Raw genomic sequence first — 22,675 nt, 5'->3', positions numbered from 1 at the left:
GCTCTCAGATCTCTTCGTACCTACCTGCAAGACATTAAAAAGAAGCTACAAGATATTGGTCGTAATCATTTCTAGGGATGTTGACATCACATTGCACTGCACGTTAACTTAGTTGGAGACTGTATCCTGCTGTTAGTTGGGTGTTTTCAAACAGTTATCGAGATTTTAGCTGACTGTGTTTTGTTTTAAAAATAGTGGGGTCTCTTGTGCATCGGCATTGGGGTTTGCTTGGGCCGAGGGCATTATCACTGAAGTTAGCAGCACCGCTGTCAAACTTATTTGTATCTTAAACATTCTTCATCCACTGTTGATAAGTTCCTGAGCAGGTGGCGAACGGTAGATCTCTGCAAGTGAAGCCTGTGGGAGCCCTTTTAATATTATAGTGTTAAATGTACGTTTTAACTACAGCTTTTGCAAGTTGCATTGTGCTAAATTGTGATATAGAGTATCAATTAATTGTTAAACTGATAATGTGATCCAGTTGCATTTACATAGCAATGTAGCCAGTTAGTTGTATAGTCATTTAATTTTTAGAAGAAAGGATTCATTTATTCCCAGTGTCACAATGATTCCCCTAAAAAAAATATAAGGTAGTATTTCTATCTTTTATGACCTTTTATATTGATACAGGACTGTCGAGCACAACACTGACACAACAGTGACTGCAGGGGCCTCCTGTCCCACTGCTGAGCTAATTAACAAGGTGTGTGTGTGTATGTGTGTACATACAGCACATCTTGGTGTTTTGCTGTGTGTTGCTTCTGCCTGATGCTAGGTCACCAAGCCTTAGCTGACTCTGTGCCAAAACAGGGACTGTTGTCAGCATACACACATGCAGGACTTTATATTTTTTGTGAGGATACTTGCTGACATATGATTTCCTTGGCATCTCACCTTCCAACCTCATAAATCACAAATACTTGCCCAGCCCTAAGCCTCATCTAATTCTACCAAAACCTGGTTATAGGCTTAATCTGAAACCAAGTCTGCAACTTCACTTTTAAGATTGTGTGTACCGGTAGTTTAAAGTACACATAGAGACACACGTAACAGAATAACACGACATGGTGCCTGCGTGTTGGTAGACCTTGGGAAGTACTCGTTCAATGGGTAATCTTGGAAACACAGCCAAATTCCATCGTGTTGACCGATTAATTATGTACCACGTCTTATTCTGAATATCGCCACTACTGTCAATATGATCAATAGAAAAAGCAGATCAGCTTCTTGATGCTAGTGTCTCTGCCTTCAGATAAGACACTGAGGCTGTCACTTTGAAGACCCCAACATTTGTGACTCAACAGAAATCCTGACATTAAACATTAAATATTCCCTTTCAGAAATCTTGGCTAATGAATGAAAAAATGCAGGAGGACACTAGCAAGCAAGGCCACACTAAGTATTCTACATTCAACAAAAACAGCTTGCTGACCCTGAAAAAAGCTCTTCCTTAATCTACAACAATATCAAATATAAGGATTCACCTGCTAGCTTGCAACCATCCTGAGATGGTGGAGAAACCAGAAATGAGTGAAGGAATGTCATTTAAACATCATAGAAAAGTTTTTCCTTCAAAAATATGTGGCCCAGTTGTATGACACCATGTTGGAAAATCTATAGACTTTAAACAGTCAGTGATCTATGACATGTATATAAATGCCTTTTATTGTTTTTTCTTGCCAACTTTTGCCTGTTTTTAGTTTTTCATGGAAAACAAAATGTGCTGCACAGAAATGTACTTAAGATTTAAGTTTGCAAATATATGTACGACAAAAGAGAAGGTCACTTTACCTGTCATGTTAAAAAACCTGCCAAAAAAAATGACAGTAGACGGATTTTAATATTAGTGAGGAGCAATGTTTCTATGTGAATAACTGACATTCAGTCTGCAGAAAAAAAAACATGCAGCTACAAATATGAGCCAATCAGCAGCAACATGTTTCTCCCTATCAGTGAAGACTGCAGCAACCAGTTTCGCCAGGTGTGATCCTTTCTTTTGTGGCTATGTTGGCTCATCTGCCTTGTTCTCTCCATTGGTTTCTTTTCTTCCCTGTATTCCCTCACTCTCCTCCCCCATCCCTCTCAAGGCACACCTCTAGTTCTGTTTCCTTCTTCAGGTCTCTGAATCCTGAGAGTTTACTTTTTTATTTTTTATTTTTTAAACCTCCTCTACTCTCCCTCAGGAGCTCGCTTCCTACACTGAAGGTGTCTCAGCAGTTTTTATAAAGCCAGGACTTTTTGGATTCTTGTTTATGTGCCATTTGCCAGACTCTTTAATACTGCAGTTTATTGTCAGAGGGCAGAGAAAAGACTGAAAATAAAACCTTATTACAGATTGTTACAAGAAACCCCAAAGATACCCTCCAGTTCTTTCCTGCCAGCACTTACTGTGATGTGGAGAGAATGGAAAAAGAACTTGAGGTCAGCTATTTCTCTAACACAGCTCTACTTCTTTCACAGATTGCTGTGAATCTCTGAGTGAAGATGGCCTCCTTTCAGAACAACTTCTGGGTAAGTGTCTTTTGAAAATACTCCTAAATTCATCAATGTAATGACTGAGATTATGCAGAAAGGATTTTTATGATAGTCTCATTGATCAAGCTTTTATTACTTTAGCTTTAACAGACGCATAATTTACCTATTCACACCTATAACTAAATCACAGCTATAAGTCACCTAGCTTTTTCATTCATATTCTCTGTGGAAATCTGAGCTGCTGAGTCCCTGCGGAATGGTCAGCTAAGCACAGGATGTGCTTTGTCTTCCTCCTTCGCTCACTTGCAAACAATATTACTATCTTTTATCCAGCCCACGCACACATGGAAAACAGTGCTATTCTAATTCATCTTGTAGGCAGTCACTTTTGAAAGTAATACTAAATTTAAAAAGTTATTTTCGGAATCAATCTGAATGGCTTTTACTATATCTTCCTTTTTTACTTATTTCAGTGAAATTATTGAAGCTTAACTCTTTGTGTTACTCTACCTTCTATTGTGTTGTCAGTTGTATCATACCTGCCTTTTAATAGAAGTTCCATAGCTATAATTCCATAATATTTTTTCCAACTTAGTTTGGGGGATATGAATTTGTTTTTGCAAGTGCAATTATAAGATTATATAGTTATAAAGGCTGAGAAATGCAAGAGGTGCAGGTGATGGGAACCAGTTTCTTAACCCTGTGTCACGACTTTATTTGTCAAATTTGTCAACTTTTTTTAAGCAGCAATATACAAGTTCTGGAAATCAAGCTAACACCAGCATGAGACTTGGAAGTACATCACGCTGCTCCTCCCTTCCTTCGCTCTCTCTACTCTGTTATTTTCCAACCATCCCTTCACCTGCATCCTTGCGTTCCCAGTCTCATCTAGTGCAGGAACCAGGTGTATGCAGTGAAGTCAGATTTGGTTGGTCAGAAAGAATTAAATCAAATTCATTTGACTATTTGTTCCTTTTTTGTTATGGTCTAACCGACAATCAGAACATCCATTCGCATTAACGTAGTAAAATTCAACATAGTGATAGGAACATATTTTTCACCAACATGAAAAAATTCACATGTAGCAACATTGAGATGAACATAGCGTTAAGATGTGAACTTTGTAAAACATTGATCAAGAGCTGCAGCTTGCATACTGCCATGGGCTTCAAAACTGAAACAAGATCCGTTTTGCCACTGGGCTGTTGTTATAGCTAGCCTGAGCACGAAACTCAAAAACACTAAAAAAGAATATTAGAATATTTCAAACATAAGTTAACTTAAGTTAAGGCAGTCCAGTTAACTATTACTAACCATAATTAAAAAAAAAAAAAAATCAATCAATTTCTGTAATGCTGTGTTGACACACAAAGTTGAAAAACGTATACAGGAATAATTTATTACCCCACATAAAGTGCTATTAGGTGCAAGTTATCTAATATACCGTTAACTCAATGTAACTGTTACTTGAGTTATTTATTGCATTCATTAGCTTTATTTGGGCAGTAGTTAATTGCCTCATTAACTTTTCACAGATGATTGAAGTACAGGAGCGAAATCTCGCAAAAATCTTCCATTTCCTGCAACACCCGTCTCATCCCAACGTAAATTTCTGTGCTTTTACAAGGGCTCCTACCCTCTCATTTCCCCCTCTATCCTCACTGTCTACTCTCTGTCCCTGCATACCTGGTGTGTCTATTTCAGGTGTGCCCTACTTCTTCTGTCTTGTGTAATCAGACTGAAAAAACTCCCCGCTATTGTTTTAGCAGGGGAACTAAATAAGATGTTCAGATCCAAAAAACAAGGATTTAAGTGAATATTGATCATTTAAAGAAACTTTGACTTGAATGTAGTATTGATGAGAAATGGGTGTCTAATTAACTTTAAACAGACAATAAAAGAGGAGGTGTTTTAAATTTAAAAACATTAGTGTTGTTGTATTTGTACAGCCATTCACCGTTTTGCCTACTAAACATTCATCTATGATTTACAGATTCTGTTATAGTGCAGTCTTTGTGCTTTGGCCAGAGTAGTAGACAAACAGGTCTACAGGCAGGGAGGCAAGTGGAAAAAAACAAGAAATCGAGAGCACTCTGGTAGGAAGGGAAGCAAACAGACGAGAAGCTCAAAGACAAGGTCGTAGAGCTGCTTTTCTACTGTATGGAGATGATCACATTTTTGGGTGGGTCACAGTGCCTGGTTCTTAAATGCAGGCAAAAAAGCTGCATGTTGTTTGTAACCGAATCATTTGTGTTATTTGTTTTTGCATGTACATGAGTGTGTTTCGAACTCACCCTGCTTTCAGACACAAATAGTTGTGCAATACAAATCAGTCCTTTTAGTTAATTAGCACAGCCACTTAGGGAAAAACAAGTCACGGACGCAGAACCTAGTCTTGTTTGGCTCAAGAACATTCACAGCCACTCACAAAGCCTCCCCACTACACATTGTCCTTTCTCATTAACTATATGAGAGCTGTGTTCATAGCCACAGGGGGAAACCCATTGGCTGTAATTAAGAACGTCCTTCATCTTACAGTGCACATATATTTAGGCACTGTTAAGTCTTTGCAATATAATTTCTTTCTTTGTGAGTACAGGTGTTTTGCTGCTTCATAATCCCTGAATTTTGCCTTTTGGATTGTCAGATGCAAAATGTTTTTTTTTTTTTTTTTTTAATAATTGATAAAGGACAATGAGTGTTGCAGCAGGCAGTGTCTCATATGTTATTCCTGTCCTACAGGTGTGGTCATGGCTTTACAGGATTGTTTTAAAAGATTGCTCTTTATTCCACATAAGAAGAGAACAACTGATTGTTGTAATTTTGGATATTTTGCTTTTGTGTCTGGACTGTTTCACAACAGTAGCCTCATTCCTGTGGGATTTTAGCTGATAGAAATTATGCCAAATAAAGGATAAATTAATTTTGAATTTGAATTCATCATTAGGGAAGCCTGTAGAAAGATCTGCAATAATTTTGCCATCTGTCCTCCCAGAACACACTGTTAGCAGTGGTGAATGGACCATAACAATTACTGTGCATATTATCCAGGCAGATTTGAATGAATTATTTTGCTGAAAGATCAGCACACTGTTTTTGTTTGTGGCTGTGAAGTATTCAGTAATGTCTTTTATTTTCTCTTTATGAAACCACCCCTTTTGTGGCTGACTGTGTGTGTGTGTGTATAAAAATACACACAAACGATGCCCGAGGTTTTTGTTATTGCCTGCTTCTCAGTTTAATGATCCCAGCATTGATACCCTCCCATCTCTTTGGGTCTTGGGATTTTCTCTTGGGATGAAGAGCAGTAAACACACCATGTCAAAGTCTATCTCCTTCACATACATATTCCCTCTCCCTTTTCTTTGGCCTTTCCTTTCCTGTCCCCTACTTCTTTCATTCTCGTATTCTTTCTCAGTTCCCCTTGTTTCTGCTCTGTGCAAACTTAGATTAACAGCTAAGATAAATTGTTGTAGAGGTAAAAAGAACTATATTTGTTCCTGGTCCAGTGTTTGGAGGTGGTATATTTCCAGCATAAAATTATTGTGTGCTGCTAAGGTTGTTTAAAGATCAGTTATAGTGGTTTGGCTACATGTGGTGCATTATCTTCATTCATTTGAATTATATTTAATTATCATAATATCAGTAACACTGAAATGATCATAATTTAAATGTCTTCCTCAAGGCTGCACAATTTAGGGTAAAATGTGATTTTTGAATTGTGTATTGTGTGAATTGGGTCTTGGTTTTCTCTCAAAATTCTTGAGCAATGTGTATCTCCCTTTATAATTGAGAAGGGGACATGGGATATTATTTGAGTATATTTCCACACGATCTCTCCAGGAAGGCATTGATAGTTTGCGTTTCCATACTTTTCTCAGAGCAACCTACACAGCACATTTGGGCATTTCGGAGCCATCACTGATGGGCTGTTGCTGCTGCTACCTGCCCCCGATGTTATTGACACTTCTCTGCTTTGGGAATGTTCTTTCTGTTCAACCTGTCTAGTCAGCAGGAAGTGTTTCTGCAAGTCAGCTAAACACACTGCAGCACTGACATACTGGTCAGTGTATGGATGGATGATGTAGAGCCTAACACAAGGGTGGAATGTTTGCAGCTTTACTTTTGACAGGTGTCTGAAAAGAAATGTATAATGTGGTCTACAGAATGGAGTATATTGCAATGTGATGTGTTGTAATCATTCTTTTGCAGTTTGTCAAAATTGCATTGACAGAGAGTGAACTTTAAATAAAGAGTAATAAAGTCAAATCACATTTATAAGATAAGATAAACCTTTATTTGTCCCACAGTGATACTATAGAACTGTGAATTAAATAGGTTCAATGGCAACATTTTAAAAACAATTACATAATTTGATGTTTTCATATACAATTATCGGTCACTGCTTCACTATTAGAAAGGTCACTCAAACAATATTCTACAAATTTATCTAATTCAAGTGCAACTAAAAAAAAAGTATCTTCCTTTTGGTACTTATTGACTGCAGAATGTTATTAAGAGTTTATTAATGCAGGAGAACCATAAGTGAAACTGCCTACAAAATTGTCTTATCTCATGCAGAAATTCAAATGAATAATGTTCCCTTAGATGAACAGCTGTACAAACAAATTAGAAGTAAATATATGTAAAGAATGGGCAGTAAAGAATGGGCAGCCATTGTAATGCTATTCATATACATTATTTACAGGCTGTTGGTACCTGTATATGTCATAAGTGTCTGGTAGTTCCTCTTGATAGCCCTAAATCTTAGAGTTAATCCTGATCGAACATGTTCTTGTCAAGTGAAGCATAATTCCAACTTCAGCTGCTCAGTATCCTTTTTTTTTTTTTTTTTGGACTGATCGACTGGGTTACACAGCAGGAATATCCTCAGACATCAGAGTCTTGCAGACATTGTATAAAGGCACATTTGACCAGTAGCAGAACTAAAGACACAACCCTAGACCTTGCCAGAGAAGGAAAAAGTCTATTTGAAAGCCAAGCTGAGCAGCATAAATTTTAAACAAGAAGGTAAAAAAAAAAAAAAAAAAACAGAAATTTGGAATATGCGACTTGTTCTAGTGGGAATCTGATAATGTGGTTTAAATCTGTTAGAAGTGTATCTGTATTAAAACTGTATTGAATTAATATTTGTTGTATACATTACATTTTAACTTCAAGTAATTTTAATAATATAATATTCCAGTTTCTTGCTTAGTTAAATGGAAGGGGGCCACATTCAGTGCTCAGTGAGCGGATTAACTGGGCAAAATATAATCCTTCAGAATTAAATTTACTACCTGCTTGTTGTTGTGTCTCCTTGTGCTTGTGTCAGTTATTTCTGGAGGCTTCCACCATCCAAATACATGCATGTTAGGTTAATTGGTGACTCTAAATTGCTCGTAGGTGTTAATGTGAATGGTTTGTCTATGTATTTCTGTGTTGGCCCTAAAAGAGACTGGACCTGTCCTGCCTGTACCCCAGCTGTCGCCCAATGACATCTGGGATAGGGTCTAGCCTCCCACAACCCTGAACAAGAAAAGCAGTAGAGATAACGATGGATTTTTAATCCCCTAGAATCATTCTAAAGAGACGAACGACCTGTTTATTAATTGGATTTTCGTATGTTTGTGCCTGTCTCTCGCTGAACTGAAGTTTGCATTTGTGTGTGTCCATAGTGTCCATCTCCCTGCAGCTCTTATTGGACCTTTTTAATTAATTGAAAATCAGATTTTTGATTTGTGGGTAAAATATTAGTAACTTTTCTATTCATTACAAGCCAGCAGAGATCCCTTTCTCCCTGATCAACAGCACAACTCCAACAATGAACTGGCAAACACAGAAGAAGATCTTTTATTTGTTGTGGCGAGTCAGCTGTGAAGCACACTCTGCAGTACAGAGCTCAGCTCAACCCAAGTTTCATTACTATCTGTAATTAGTTTCATACAAGCCTGAGGGGAAGTGTGGAGCTGCTGCTTATTGGAATCAAGTAAGAAGAAGAACATAGACCAAACTCTACAGATAAAATGGACACAGCTTAACTGAGGCACATATAAGAGTAATACAGTGATTACAGTTTGGAAAACTGTCAGCTCAGTTGGATGAAACATAATTGAGGAGTTGTCTTTGTCTACTTTTTTTCAGTGGAAAATGGCTTAAATCTAAGAAAACTTTGAAAACCTTTATTACAGGAAAGGTTTTAACTCTATGAAATTTACTGTATCACCAGGCGCATTGTGTTAAAATTGTGTTAATGTCCAAGAAATTTACTAATGCTGGTCAAATGCCTACATCTGAGAAAGTCACAGTGATATGAGAAAATGATGAAATTCAAATTCAGCACTTGTTTTTAGAGCAGTATTGCGATTTGTATTATTGATTACACTCTCTGCACATTCTTTTCATTGAGGCCTTAATCTGCCCTCAATCTCTGTTTAAAGGTCTTGTGTCTTTCTGAACGACATTCAGCTGATTCTGCAGCAACAATATAGATCTTATTTATAAATAAATTTAAAAATATACTCATAATACTCATATACCCATAAAGTAAGGAAACATCGAACTTTCTGTGAATCTAAATGTTGAATCCTGTTTTATTTTGTTTTTTTCTGAAGAGCTTTGATGGGCATTCATTTGTCATTATTGGGTGGTAGTAAAACATATAGAACTTATGTATTAGGTTTTTTTTTTTTTTTTTTTTTCTGTTTTGACAGTTGGTGCATAGAGCGTGAAGAATATTAGACCTGTTCTCAAAGTCTATTAAGTTTAATGGCCCCGACCACCATAATGATTGAACAACAGAAGGTTACATATGGATCCTAACCACTTCATAATGTCTTCATTGGATTTGCCGAAATAACTTTCTTGCTCCTTACAGTCCCAGTTAACACATTTGTGCAGATCCCCCACAGCTCATAGTGTTTCTCAGAAGCTGGAGTCTGCATAAGAAAGCAGTCCAAATACAGATTTTTATACCTCCCTATACACCCCCCTCCATTCCACTCGTCTGCTCTCCCGCTGTCCCCCTCATTGTCATGGTAATAGACTCAATTGTGCATTACCAAAACGGTCAACTTAATTGATAGAAAAAGTTCAGGGGAAAGAAGAGGGGCTTTGCATATATAAGATATGGAGGATTTTCATTCACTGAGGCCTTGATGAATACATTATAGCACTTGGAGAAACTCAATGTGCTATCAAATTTATTTGGTATGGCAACCTGTATAGGGGCCAGATGATATCTGCTTAATCACTCAAGACCTGCATAATTATGTGTCTATATCAGAGTGGTAAAGACAAGCTGTAAAGTAAATGTTTGAGACATATACACACATTATCCAACATTTGTGAATTCTGCTTTCACCTCAGAAGATCTGATTGAAAGAAATATTACACAGCTGAAGTGAATCAAAAAAGAGGTCGAGCAGAGCAGTGTAAGCGCTTCGATACATTTAATATGGAAGCTGTCAGCCCACAAAGGACAAAATATCAGTACTGATGAAACAAAATAGATCAAATTCTGAAAATGCGTTGCTTTTTAGTTGTGTCAAAACTAGAAATCGACCTTTACATAAACTGGCAGATTCAGTGTGGCATAGCAGCAGTTAAAAATCATTTCATGAACAGCATTGAGAGCATCTTTGGTCATGAGCAAATATTCAAACGGTTGCAAAAGCAAATACTGTTTGTTATGATAATGAGTAAATTTGTTTTTCAGGAAAGTTAAGGTGCTAATATTTGCTTTTTCAAACACTCGATACTAATTTTCTTCTAGCAGTTTTATCACACACTGTTTTTAAAACAAGTTGAGCACTATAATCCTCTATGGGCTGTGGCAAAGCTCGGTTTGCATGCAGCTGAAAGACAAGCAGTGGCGCACAGGTGTCGTGTGTGTGTGTGTGTGTGTGTGTGTGTTAGTTAAAGGGTTGCACTTCATCTTTTGGTGGGGAAGGTAAAGTTTCCACCAGCTGTAAGAAAGGGGCCTTGACAAGAGTAATGGCAACACTTTTTTGAATTGAACAGGCCGTTAATGAAGACTGTTCAGCAATCAGAGAGAAGGACATAGGACTGAGGATGGAGAAGATGGGAAAACTGCTCATACTGTGTTTTTCATGTTGTTTTCATCGTAGTTGAACAGTATCCCTGTTGTAGTCTCTTTACTTTTATTTTTAAAGAGTTGTCATTTTATTTCAGAATAATAAAACCTTTCTAGGGTGCATTAGAGTGCAAGAGTCTTACTTTCAAATATACTAATAGATTAAATGTGAGAAGGCAAAAGGATTAGTTTACCCAAATCAACCCAAATTTACCCAAATCAAAAGCAGTTGTATGACCTTGTTTTAGGGTTTAAATTAGAATTGAATTTAAAGCGTAAATGGTCTGCACTTATATTGGGCTTCTCTACCTTACTGGTACCCAAAGAAATTTACACTGCTTTTTATTCACCCATTTGCACTCAAAATCACACACACACCTTTATGATGCTATGCAGCTGGCCTGCACTCACAGGGAGCATCTTATTTGAGGTTCTATGTCTCGCTCAAAGACGTGACAGGAGGAGCTGGGAATTGAACCAGTTATACTAGGATTGGTGGATAACTGCTCTGCCTCCTGATCCACAGTCACCCCCAAATTTAGATTAGGGTTATGGGCTAGGCAATGCATTATGTCAGTGACTGCCGTCACCACTACTGAACGACATGCAGGTTTTCAGTGACCCTTCCTTGGCATTCCAGCTATTCCTCTGGTACCTAGGAACGGGTCTGTTCTCCTCTGATAGTGTATTTTTAGGTGCTGAGAAGCAGCTGTCTATGTCCCTGCCTGTATAGACAGCCTGGCTTTCTGTTGACTGAAAAATGTGGTGAGGTTCCACAAACTACGCAACCAATTTGCAATAGTGCTGCCTCAGCAAGGCAGACTTACGGATTATGGAGACAGGTGTAGGGTTGTGTGTTTACAACAGTGATGGGGGTGAGGTAGTGCTGTAGATTGTTTTGTCTGTTTAGCCACAACGTAAGCAGCTCATGGGTTTTGTTGGCCCTGTGGATTTCAGGCTCAACATAGGAGCAGTAAGCTACAGTGGAGAAGCAGTAGTTTGACTATGATCTGTTAAATTACCCCCTTCTAAATGCCATCACAGCATGATTGAGGGAAAATATTTTTTTTTTCCAACTTTAGATTTGATTGTTGCTTATTTAGCCATGAGTCTCTAATTGTAATGTTTTGAAACACTATTTCCAGAAATTTTAATATTATATTCTAACCTGTTTTTGAACAATAGACTTTTTTTAGCTACAGTATGCTACTGTACATTTGGCCACATTTAATAAATATTTCTCACTTAAGCAACTTTGTGCAACATGTGAAATACTTTTCTTATTAGTCATGATTCCCTTATTGTTTTCAGAAGTACTAATAGTTTGTTCCCATGCCGCAGATAGCTTTCAAGTCAACACAAGTGGCATGTGTCGATTTGTCTACTGAAACAGACAAATCCAGTTCCCGTTTCTGTTCAATGGTGGTTTCTCACTAAAGAAAAAAAAATCTAATCTGTCTTAAATCGAAGTGTTGTAAGTATTAGTTGGACCTGTTATGTAAGAATTATAGTGAAATCTCTCCCAGGATACCTTCAGGGTAACATCATTGGCAAAATGTAATGTGTTATGCCTTAAACTAAAAACCTGTGTACGACTGGTAAACCACCCAACATCGCTGTCTTTAACTTGATGAGGTTTACATTCAGTTTTTTTTTTGACTCAGGGGGAGAAAAATGCCGGCTTTGACGTGCTCTACCACAACATGAAGCATGGCCAGCTGGCAACCAAGGAGCTAGCCGAGTTTGTACGTGAAAGGTAAGGTTTGTGCATATTTGTGAATATCTGTGTGGGAGGTGGTGGTAGTGATGGAGCCTGGGTGGAGAAATTGTACATTTTTGTCTCAGCGTACTTGGACAGAAAGATGAAAGACTTTGCCAACGTTAGGCGAAATGTTCAGAGATTATAAAGGAGCTGTTTTGGATTTTATCTTTCATTGTATCTAACAAGGTTTTTCATGATTTATATGGTTTCAAAGCCCTTTCAGCAGACTGCTGATTCTGCAGAGGATGCTTAAACAAGACTTTCTTTGTTAAAACCTCTTCAGTCATCTTTCTGCTCTGACCTGTGACACCTGTTCTCACTGCTGTGCTACTTTTGAAGTGCATCATCTCTCAAACACACTCATACACACAAGCCTGAATACTGCAGATAGATTATCTCTGAGCTTCCTGCCAACTGCTGAATTTAAAAAAAATAAAAAATAAACTCACAAATTTAATCTGTTATCAAAACTCATATCCTTAAACTAGAGTTCAGTCATAGTACCCTGGGAGGCCTTATCATCAAGCGAGTGCAGATGAACATTTGCATTTGTCTAATTCTGTTACATTTACAGGTTTGTTTATTATTTATTAAATATTAAATTATCTTATATGCTGTTTCTATCTTGTCAGATGTTAGAATTCTATCGTTTATCGTCTATCGTGTCACGAAGACAAAACAAGGCATGTAAAGAGGTAAAAGGTGGTAGATGATGTCCATCTGGTAATTCCTTTTATGATAGACAAAATATTCCATGACTCGACTCTACATTTAATACATAACAGGCACAAATGGGGGCAGTCTCATTGTCTACAGTAAATCATTGATTAATTAGGTTTCATTATTTTTTTGCGGTTTTATGTAACCTCATAACATGTTAAAGTGGCCTACTGTGTAGGTTACTCCTGCATGCAGACAGTGATTAGTCAAGTTATGGGCTCTTTACTCTGCCAAAATGTTCTGTTCATTAAAAGCCTTAGTCTTCATTAGTCATCATCCTAAAAGCCTTGCATGGCAACTTTGTGTGTAAGAAAATATGATTTAACGATTTGAAAGGCAAATGTCCAGTTACCGTTTAACATAGTCAGAATCAGAAAACTGTTTTGGTGTCAAGTGCATACACATAATCTCTAATATAATGCTACAATGCAAAGATGTAACAAACAGTTAAAAAGTATGTACACAGAGACAGAATAAAATACAATAAAACTAAAATAAGAAGCCATGTACAGAAAGTGAGTGAGTGCATTGGAAGTAGTACAACTTCACTGAACGATAAACGGCATTATGTTAATATATAATTAAAAAATAAACTATCATACAAAATAATTAATATAGTAATAGTACTTACAAACCTTTTTGATTCCCATATATTAAATGTATGAAAGAGCATATGAAAAACAAAATTGGCTGGAGACAGCACTGTTAATCATTAAGCTGCATATTTGCTGTGTGAGAAGGCAGGTTTAACAACAGTAACTAAGTGAGTTGATCAGTTACCTAATTAGAACTGCTCTACTCAAAGTGACTAGTTTGTTACATTAAATAGTCTCTAATCAGAGATTAGATACATGAGTAAATTAAGGGGAGTAATAAAGTTCCCACAGGAATTTCTGCTCTCAAACCTGAAGTTAACACACATACACACAGAGCTCTCACTGTCAGAGCAGTAATATAATCCTGACATTGATGCACAGTGGCTGTGCACATTCCTTGCAGGGGGAAATTTACTTATCTGCTTGGACAGCACCAGACAACAAATCAGCAGTCAGGAAATTAGATGGGGACACTGTGGTTAAAAGTGTGTGATCCCGCAGGAAAGAGGAAAAGGCAATCGGGTTGATAGGTTTCATCTGTCTCGTTCTGTTTCTCTTCCCTTTTTTGAAAGGTTATTTTGATGTAAGACGGGCACTCCGTTAAAGTACTTTAACAACTCTGCCAACCACAGACTCAAGTTAGTCTTAGTTAGTGCATGTTACATTCAGTGTTCTTGTCTTAGTAGTCCCTCTAATGAAGGTGATATTGCTGGTTGTTTTTACTGAGTGAACAAGTGATGGTAGCTATTTTGATAATCAATAATATTCATTCAAGTCATTATTTTATAAAAATCCTTGCATTTCAAGCATGTGGATTTGCTCCTTTTCTGACTTAATTTAGTTGAAGAACTAAATTTTTATTAACATTTTATAGTCCAAAAGACTAATCTATTAATTGAAGTAATTGGTAAAGAGTATATTGCTGTGACTACCATTCATGAACCCTAGGGTTGGTGGTTCTATTCCTGGTTCCTGGACGATATACCAAGTTACCTGTAGTATCATCTATGTGCAGCTGTCCAAAAGTAATTTCCCCAATAATTTATCTGTTGTTGTTGTGTTTGTTTTTTCTTGGCCAGTGGTCCTTTTCAATCACTCACACTGTCAAGCCTGGTGAGGTAGCTGATCAGTACACAACAGGCATTAATGACATTTAAAAAAAAGAGAGTGGCGTTAAGTTATTATCACTTTGTGTTGACAGTAGCAGTTTGTATATGAAAGTTTTACTCTGGATTTCTGGTTAGAAGTTTATTGCAGCTACTCATCAGTACATTTTGGAAGCAGACAAATGAGCTAAATCGATAATAGATGTAATAAAAAAATAAGGTTAAAAACTTGTGACACAGTTTGATCCCCAACATAACTTCAGCACCACTGCTCAGGATAAACAAAAGGTTTGTTTGTTTATGACTTTGTCTTCAGTAGCAAGTTGTTCTGTTCACCCTCAGGATATTTGGATCAATGCTCCTTCTTTCTTTCTGTTTAGCATCTACAGATGGTTATTAAAGTTTTATGCCCAGCCTCACAAAACAAGTCCATTAATCTTTTAAATGTGGCTTATTACAACATTTACCTAACACAGATGAAAATTAATCTTTATCCCGCTGACTGTGGAGACGTATGCCCAGTGTTCAGGCCAAAGTTTGCTCTGGATAGAGAACATAACATATGAGGCCATTAGTGAAGGCAATAGTGTTGTGACAAAGTGATATTGGAGTAAATTACATTCACCAGTCTAAAGGCTATTTAGAAGAATTTAAATTTTAAGGAATTCTCAAAACATAACTCATCCTGTCGTCTTACTTGAAACTTACGCTAGTTGAGATGCATCTTCTGACCTCATGTTCACACACATACAGTAAAAAGTCCTTCATCATGAAACTTTAGCTGCACCACGACAACTTTGCTTAGTGATCATTTATTTGGGATTGTTCACTAAATGTTATTTGAACAATATAAAAGTACTTGGATGTGGCTAGCGCTTCACAGATGTATACAGCATGATGTAAAAAGGATTATCTGCATCTGTTTTGTTAATGTTTCAAACATTTTCTAAGCAATTTAACTCTTCACTGCTTAGCTTCATCATATACTTGATGGCAACTTCAGTAGTTTGGTGTTTTGAACTGCTGGTCAGATAAAACAAGGAATTTATTCTCACACAAAAATTACAACCAAATCAACTAACTCACTTAAAATACACTATAATGTGTACTATATATTTAGAATACAGGTTTTACTTTTGTAAGGTTAACCCAAAACAAGAGTGCCTGCATTTGTTGTTATGCTGCTTTTCATATGTTTGTGTGTTTTTGTCCTTTTCAGGGCTGCCATTGAGGAGACCTATTCTAAATCAATGAGCAAACTGGCTAAGATAGCAAGCAATGGAAGTCCACAAGGGTCAGTAAGCCTCTTTAAAAATCTCTCTCTCTCTCTCTCTCTCTCTCTCTCTCTCTCTCTCTCTCTCTCTCTCTCTCTCTCTCTCTCTCTCTCTCTCTCTCTCTCTCTCTCTCTCTCTCTCTCTCTCTCTCTCTCTCTCTCTCTCTCTCTCTCTCTCTCTCTCTCTCTCTCTCTCTCTCTCTCTCTCTCTCTCTCTCTCTCTCTCTCTCTCTCTCTCTCTCTCTCTCTCTCTCTCTCTCTCTCTCTCTCTCTCTCTCTCTCTCTCTCTCTCTCTCTCTGATGTAATGATGTAGATGTAATGGTCATATGGCTCCATATAAGATATGGATGAGTACAATCTGTTTATCAAATATCCATATGTACAATGAAATTAATAGCCTCTTATCCATTTGGCATATATGGTCTAATACATGTATAGTCCTGGCAGATTTTCTTTAGATGGATGGATGAATAGCTCATAGATGGATGCATTGACTGACTGATTGATTCTGGCTTTATTGTTTTTGTTTTTTTGTCCTTTGCAACATGTTTGTTAAATCAATCAATCAATTAAAAGGCTTATTTCTTTTGTGGCCTCTCCTAAAAAGATAGTGGATGTTGAGTCAGGCAAGACTGTTCAGTCACAAATATAATAAAAGCACTCAAGTATATTATCAAGTACATCAAAGATAAGGATGATTGACTGTTTAACAGCCATTTTTAGCAAGAAATAAAAACCCTGCTCAGTTAAAAGCTGCTTTTATATAAGGTTGCATGTACTGGGACATGCAGCTTTGTATAAAAAGCAGTTTTTACAGATACAGCTTAGCAATCTAAAAGGATTAACATCAGTCAGACCCGCCCTTGTTACATAATGGTGATGATCTCTAACTAAACTGAAATAATTGGGGGAATAACCAGGAGCTGTGTATATTATCATTCTAAAACAGACTTTGTCTAATTTAAAAAGAATCCTCTTGTTCAAGCAATTTAAGGTTTCGAAAGTGTGCTGGATCTAAATGGGTTTTTGAAGACATTTTACATATCAGCCTAATCAACTTATTTGAGCTGGAAACAGCTGTTCTACTATTGATAGATTGCCTTTTGTGCCATCTCCTGAGAGCTGATTATCCAATATATCCTGGTTAACTAGCTCTGGATTTAGCAGCTATAATTAAATGACCTACAATAACAAAATTAAGAGGTCTTTTTTTTTAACATGTGGACCAAATGATTTATATTCAGTTTTCCCAAAATAAAATGAAAGTTTGTTGTCACCTAACCATGCTGCTATCTTCTAAACATTGGCACTTTTCTCTAAAGAAGCTTTCTTTTCCTTTGAGGGACCCCCACATTCTATCAACTTGGAAGCAGAAATTGTCCCATTTACATTCAGTGTTTACAGTGTTTATAACTTTTTTCTAATTATAAGACTGGTGGTTACTTTGATGGTTGCTTTACTTAAACTAATAACTCTTAATTTTTACAACAAGATCTCATAGTCTAAAAGTCTTTTTGGAAATCATGCCACAGAATTTGCTTATATCAACCTTTCTAAACTATCTAGTGATTAAAAAGTAGGACATGTTTTGCCTAAGTTACAACGTTAGGCCATTGCTCTGGGGAAATGTCATTGTTTGTTTTTGTATTTGTCTCATTATTGAATTCATATGAACAGAGCTCAGCTGGACACAAAACACAAGGTTTTGTTTTCCTCGCGTAAACTGAGTTATTGCTTGCACTTTACTATAGCTTAATCTTTAGCTGATGCTAAGGATAAAGCTATAGTATTATCAGCCGCAAAAAAATCCTATTTTTGTTGACCCCTTGCACAACATTGTACAACAACGTCACTGTTGTTGTCACAATGCTAATTTTCAGGGCCATATAGTACACTTCTTCTCTCACCGTCAGCTTCCACAGTTTTATAGTTTTTGTCGGTTATCTATCAATTGCAGTAGTTTGGTTAATCTAATGCATCATTGGGTTATCCTAGCAGTAAATTGATGGGTACTGGTTAGTTGTAAAAGTATAGGTAAAATAATGATGCAGTAAAAATATTCAATGTGGTGCACTTGCAGGTGTGTATAGACACCCGTGGGCAAATTAAAATGTTCACATTAATGGCAAAACCATATGGGTTTTTATGACTTTTATGCCAGTTCTTGGTTTAGATGATCTTATATTTGACAGGAAGAGGAGGTGGAAGCTTTTGTCATGGTTTTTTCTGTTTTCTGGTGCCAAGTATAGTGCCCATAAAAAGTATTCACCCCCTTAGAAGTTTTTGCATTTGTTTTACTATCATTTACTATGTAGTATATTAGACCTTGTACGCAAGCTTTGTTTAACAAAGACTTATTTATTTGACATCATCTTGACAGTATTTTTTTTTTTCCCAGGACTTTTGCTCCCATGTGGGATGTGTTCAGGGTGTCCTCAGACAAACTGGCCCTCTGCCACCTCGAGCTGATGAGAAAGATGAATGATCTAATTCGGGACATCAACAAATACGGAGAAGAGCAGGTCAAAATCCACCGAAAGGTATGTGCGTAGGAGGTAGTGAGATGTGTGTGAGATATTTTCTATTCGAATGTCCTACACTGAGCCTCGGTCATCCTGATCTAATTTACAAATCCAGTTACCGTGTTCTCCCTTTATTGTAATTGCTGTATATGCCCTGAAAATATCAAGTACAATGATAATCTGTATAGTGTGTCTGTGTGTGACCCAGACAAAGGAGGAGATGGTGGGAACAGTGGAGGCAGTGCAGGCACTGCAGGTGCAAAATGGTCACCTTCAGAAGTCAAAGGAGGGTTATCATGCCAAGTGCTTGGAGCTGGAGCGGCTGAAAAAGGAGGGGGCTCCACAGAAAGAGTTGGAAAAGGTTTGCCTCTACTTTGTCTCCCTCCATTTCAAAGATTGTTTTACAGGTATCTCAGTTAAAAAAACAAACAAGTTCAGAGTTGACAAAGAAATTGAATGTGTTTATTTGCCAAAAAAGTTACATTTTCTCTTTTTTTCTCATGTCGCATGTTGTTTCTTAGACTAGATGTCTAGATTTTGACATTTCTGTCTATAAAATTTCTGCTTGCTGTGGAGTACAGAAAAATAAAAGGTTATCTAAAATGTTTTATTTAAAGTGACATTATCATAAAATAATTCTGTAAGTACCACTTTCTTTGACCATGGATGTCAGTGATAATTTAAATGGATTAGATGTGTCCACAGTTGACAATTGTAGGATAAAACTATTCTTGTTTTAAACATTCAATCTCAACAAATTGCTGCTCTTGTTTTAAAAGTATACACTGAGTGGAGTACTTGTAATTATGGGATAGAAACTGTTCTCATAACTGACTGAGCTAATATTTTTATTTTTGGATCATAAATTACACTCAGTAGCTAAAGACTATTTTCCTTTTCTTTCTCACTAGGCGGAGCTGAAGTCTAAGAAAGCGGCTGAGTCATTTGTGTTGTGCATAGAGAAATACAATCATGTGGGAAGAGACTTTCAGCAGAAGATGAGCGAGTCCGCCCAGGTTAGCTCTTACTCCAGCTGGGCTGGGGGCCACTTCTTTATCCATCTCTCCCACCTCTTTTTTAAACAATTTATGTATTTCATAGTCTTTTGACCTTTATTTTTCTCTTTATCTGACTCACCCTTACTGTAACACAACTCCCATCTTATCCTTTCATTTATTATCCTACACCCTCCTTCCCCAAAAATGGAAACCTCAACCCTCGACTCCTAAACACCCACCTGCTTGCACATCCTGCACACTGCTCATTACCTTTAATCACTGCCTCCACACTTCCATGGTTACCGCTGCTGCTGTTACCATGGAAATCTTTAACAAACCGCAATGAGTGCTTCTGTGTTTTACATTGAAAATGATGACTGAAATTTTCGTGACCAATTATCTTTTATAATTCCTTTGAGGGGAAGGTCTGGTGATGATACCGTTGGGGGGGGGGAGATCTGTCAAAAGATCAAAGAAGAAATGACTGAGAACCAAATAAATAACAGCAGTAATCAAAAGACCAAGGTGATTTCTTGGTACTTAAAGTACAGTAGATTGAAAACTAGAAGAATAAAAGGTCAGAAGGACTCTCCCACCTGTAGGTTGATTTTATTTGGTTCTGAACAAAGTCAATCCAGAGACTTGTCTTTTAAATTGATGCAAAATGACCAAATTGTCATCCAGCATCATTAGCAGTAGCACAAATGATGCTGCATGGCAGTACATAAAAATAAAAAAGAAATGCTAGTCATTCACAACAAGGTATGCCGCATCTCAATGTGCATTTTCCAAATTCTAATGCTTTCATTAATGTGTTTTTTATTTTCTAATTATGTATGTATATTGATTTATTGATTGATTGTAAATTTGTGGAGGGTATTTTTTGGCTTTTATTAGATAAATACAGTTACGATTGAAAGAAAAGTAGATGGGGTGTGTGACGGCAGCAGAGATCCTCAACCAGATTCAAACCTGGTGGCTCAGCTCTTTGGCCCTGTATCACACTGAACCACATCAGGTTTTCAGTGATCTAGTTGCTGGATTCAGATTGCCCTTATGTGTAGTCAAAGCACCGATGAGCATATTTACTTAAATTGTGATTAAGAGCTATTCATTATCACTTAATATACCAATTATTTTATTGTTAAATTGTTCAGTCATTGAAGCATTAGAACCGTGTGAAAAATTTCCATTACAGATGCTCATTGTATTGTTTTGTGTAATCAACAGACCAAAGTACAAAATATGTAATTTAAGATTTTCAAAAGCAGTAAATTGTTGTGTCTAATAACCTTACCATCAAAGTTTTTGCAATTAGTTTTTAATAGTTAACAAAAGTTTGTTTTTATTTATTTATTTATTTTATTGAATTAATTAATTAATTAAAACTGACTAATCCCCAGCTCTCACATGGAGCCAAACAAAGAGGAACAAATTCATCAGATAGAGCCATACTGCTAGATGGTTTGTTATGTGAGGTCATTATGTTTAACTTACAATTTCGGGAGCCATTTACAAACCAAAACACTCTTGTTATAAAGACTGAGAGATCGTTTTCTTACAGTTTATTAGCAAATGGATGTATTAGTAGCTTGGCCTTTGAAATGATGCTAAATCAGAAATCTATCACACAGTCCTTTGTTTGCTCTACAGTGGACCTGCAAATAATTATTTTGACTATCAGTGCATCTGCAGAACATTCTCTTTGTTTCTTCTATAAAATGTCACAAGAGTACTTTACATTAAATATCTTCTGACCAATTAACACATTAAAGGCCATTAACATTTGCTTAATAGTGACACAAAGCACAGAAGATTCTCACATTTGTGAAGCTATAGCCAATACATTTTCATCTTTTTTTTGCTTAATAGTGGCTTAAATGATTAATTATTAATGAAACAAAAGTAATTACATTTCTGTTTCCTTGAAGCACACAGAGTCTGCCTCAGTCCACTCCATTACTCAGTTGAAAACTTTCACACCACCCTTCGTTAAATGGACCTTGTTGTTCAGACCAAACAGTTGTAAAAGCACTTCTTATAGGAACAAGTAAGAGGTTTCCTTTAAGGTGAAATCTAAAGCAGCAGCTCAGGGCAGGTGCAAATGAAGTACGCTTATAAAGTTTGACCCTAGTTGAAAGAGAGGTGGGAATGTTTGATGTTTGCACCCTCTGCCCAGATTTTGCCTGTTTAATTGCAGAAACGGATCTGGCACACACTTGTCTAACAGAAGCCAAATCCACTATATCGAGACAACTCCGCTGAACCAGACACCGACAAATGAGCTGGCTGAATAAAGAGTGGGATCAAACTTAAATACTAAATCCTCTTGAATTATCATTAGTTTAACAGCCTGGCAGCTTGAGCCTCTTCTGATGGCTTACTGCCTCTCTGGAGCTGTTTCTGAACCCTCTGATCCTATTCAGAGTCTGTTTTCACTTTATTCGATATACAGTGTTTGGGCCTTTAAAGTTTCTATGTTATCAGATTCAGATGCAGTCAATAGAGAGAGCCTCATATTATTATCAATACCCCATATATCATCAGAGATAAAAACATATTCAGTCAATACAAAATCCTTAATCCAATATACAAATGTACAATATTTGCTGCCTTTCATCCAAACATTTATTGGAAAATATTATTTGGCACCAAACAGAAAAACGACAACCAAAGGGAAGAGAAATCAACAAAAGTGAATTTTTGGGGATTGTCACATGGTAACAGATTTGTTTTAATTTGTGTGTGCGTGTGTATCTATATGTATGTGCGCATGTGAGTAGAAGTTTCAGGAAATTGAGGAGGCTCACCTGCGGCAGATAAAACAACTGATCAAAGGTTACTCCCACTCTATAGAAGACACCCATGTTCAAGTGGGCCAGGTATGTTCACACGGAGTACCTAATGTGCTTTGCAAAATGAACACCTTTCCCCCAAACAACAGCATTGGAACCATATTGCAAAATTTTAATTTTTATTATTTTAGTTAAAACTCTTTTTGAAGAGTGGCAAAGTCTTTACTCCCTTGTCACCTGGCCAGATTTCTATAAGCGCAGTCACACATTTATTTTCAATAATGTTTGACAACAAGCAAATGCTTGCTTGCAGAACAGTGTGGACAGATATT

General features: G+C 36.9%; 1 protein-coding gene across 2 annotated transcripts in view; it reads left to right on the top strand.

Annotated features, from left to right (window-relative positions):
• The window catches only part of fcho1 (FCH and mu domain containing endocytic adaptor 1), a 52,556-nt gene that overhangs the window by 11,785 nt on the left and 18,096 nt on the right, over positions 1–22,675 (top strand). Inside the window, exons 1-8 of one of the 2 annotated variants that reach the window (XM_067512838.1) lie at positions 2,187–2,205; positions 2,461–2,511; positions 12,235–12,326; positions 15,974–16,048; positions 18,427–18,568; positions 18,759–18,911; positions 19,462–19,566; positions 22,332–22,430. In XM_067512838.1, coding sequence (XP_067368939.1) covers positions 2,485–2,511; positions 12,235–12,326; positions 15,974–16,048; positions 18,427–18,568; positions 18,759–18,911; positions 19,462–19,566; positions 22,332–22,430 — 693 coding nt within the window. In that variant the 5' untranslated portion in view covers positions 2,187–2,205; positions 2,461–2,484. Of the gene's footprint in view, positions 1–2,186; positions 2,206–2,460; positions 2,512–12,234; positions 12,327–15,973; positions 16,049–18,426; positions 18,569–18,758; positions 18,912–19,461; positions 19,567–22,331; positions 22,431–22,675 lie in introns of those variants that run through there. The other variant, XM_067512837.1, reaches the window with a different exon arrangement.

The sequence above is a fragment of the Channa argus genome, chromosome 8 (genome assembly GCF_033026475.1).
Source record: "Channa argus isolate prfri chromosome 8, Channa argus male v1.0, whole genome shotgun sequence".
In the NCBI taxonomy this organism is placed as follows: Eukaryota; Metazoa; Chordata; class Actinopteri; order Anabantiformes; family Channidae; genus Channa; species Channa argus.
The sequence above is the reverse complement of the archived record's forward strand: the minus strand, read 5'-3'. Positions and strand labels throughout refer to the sequence as shown.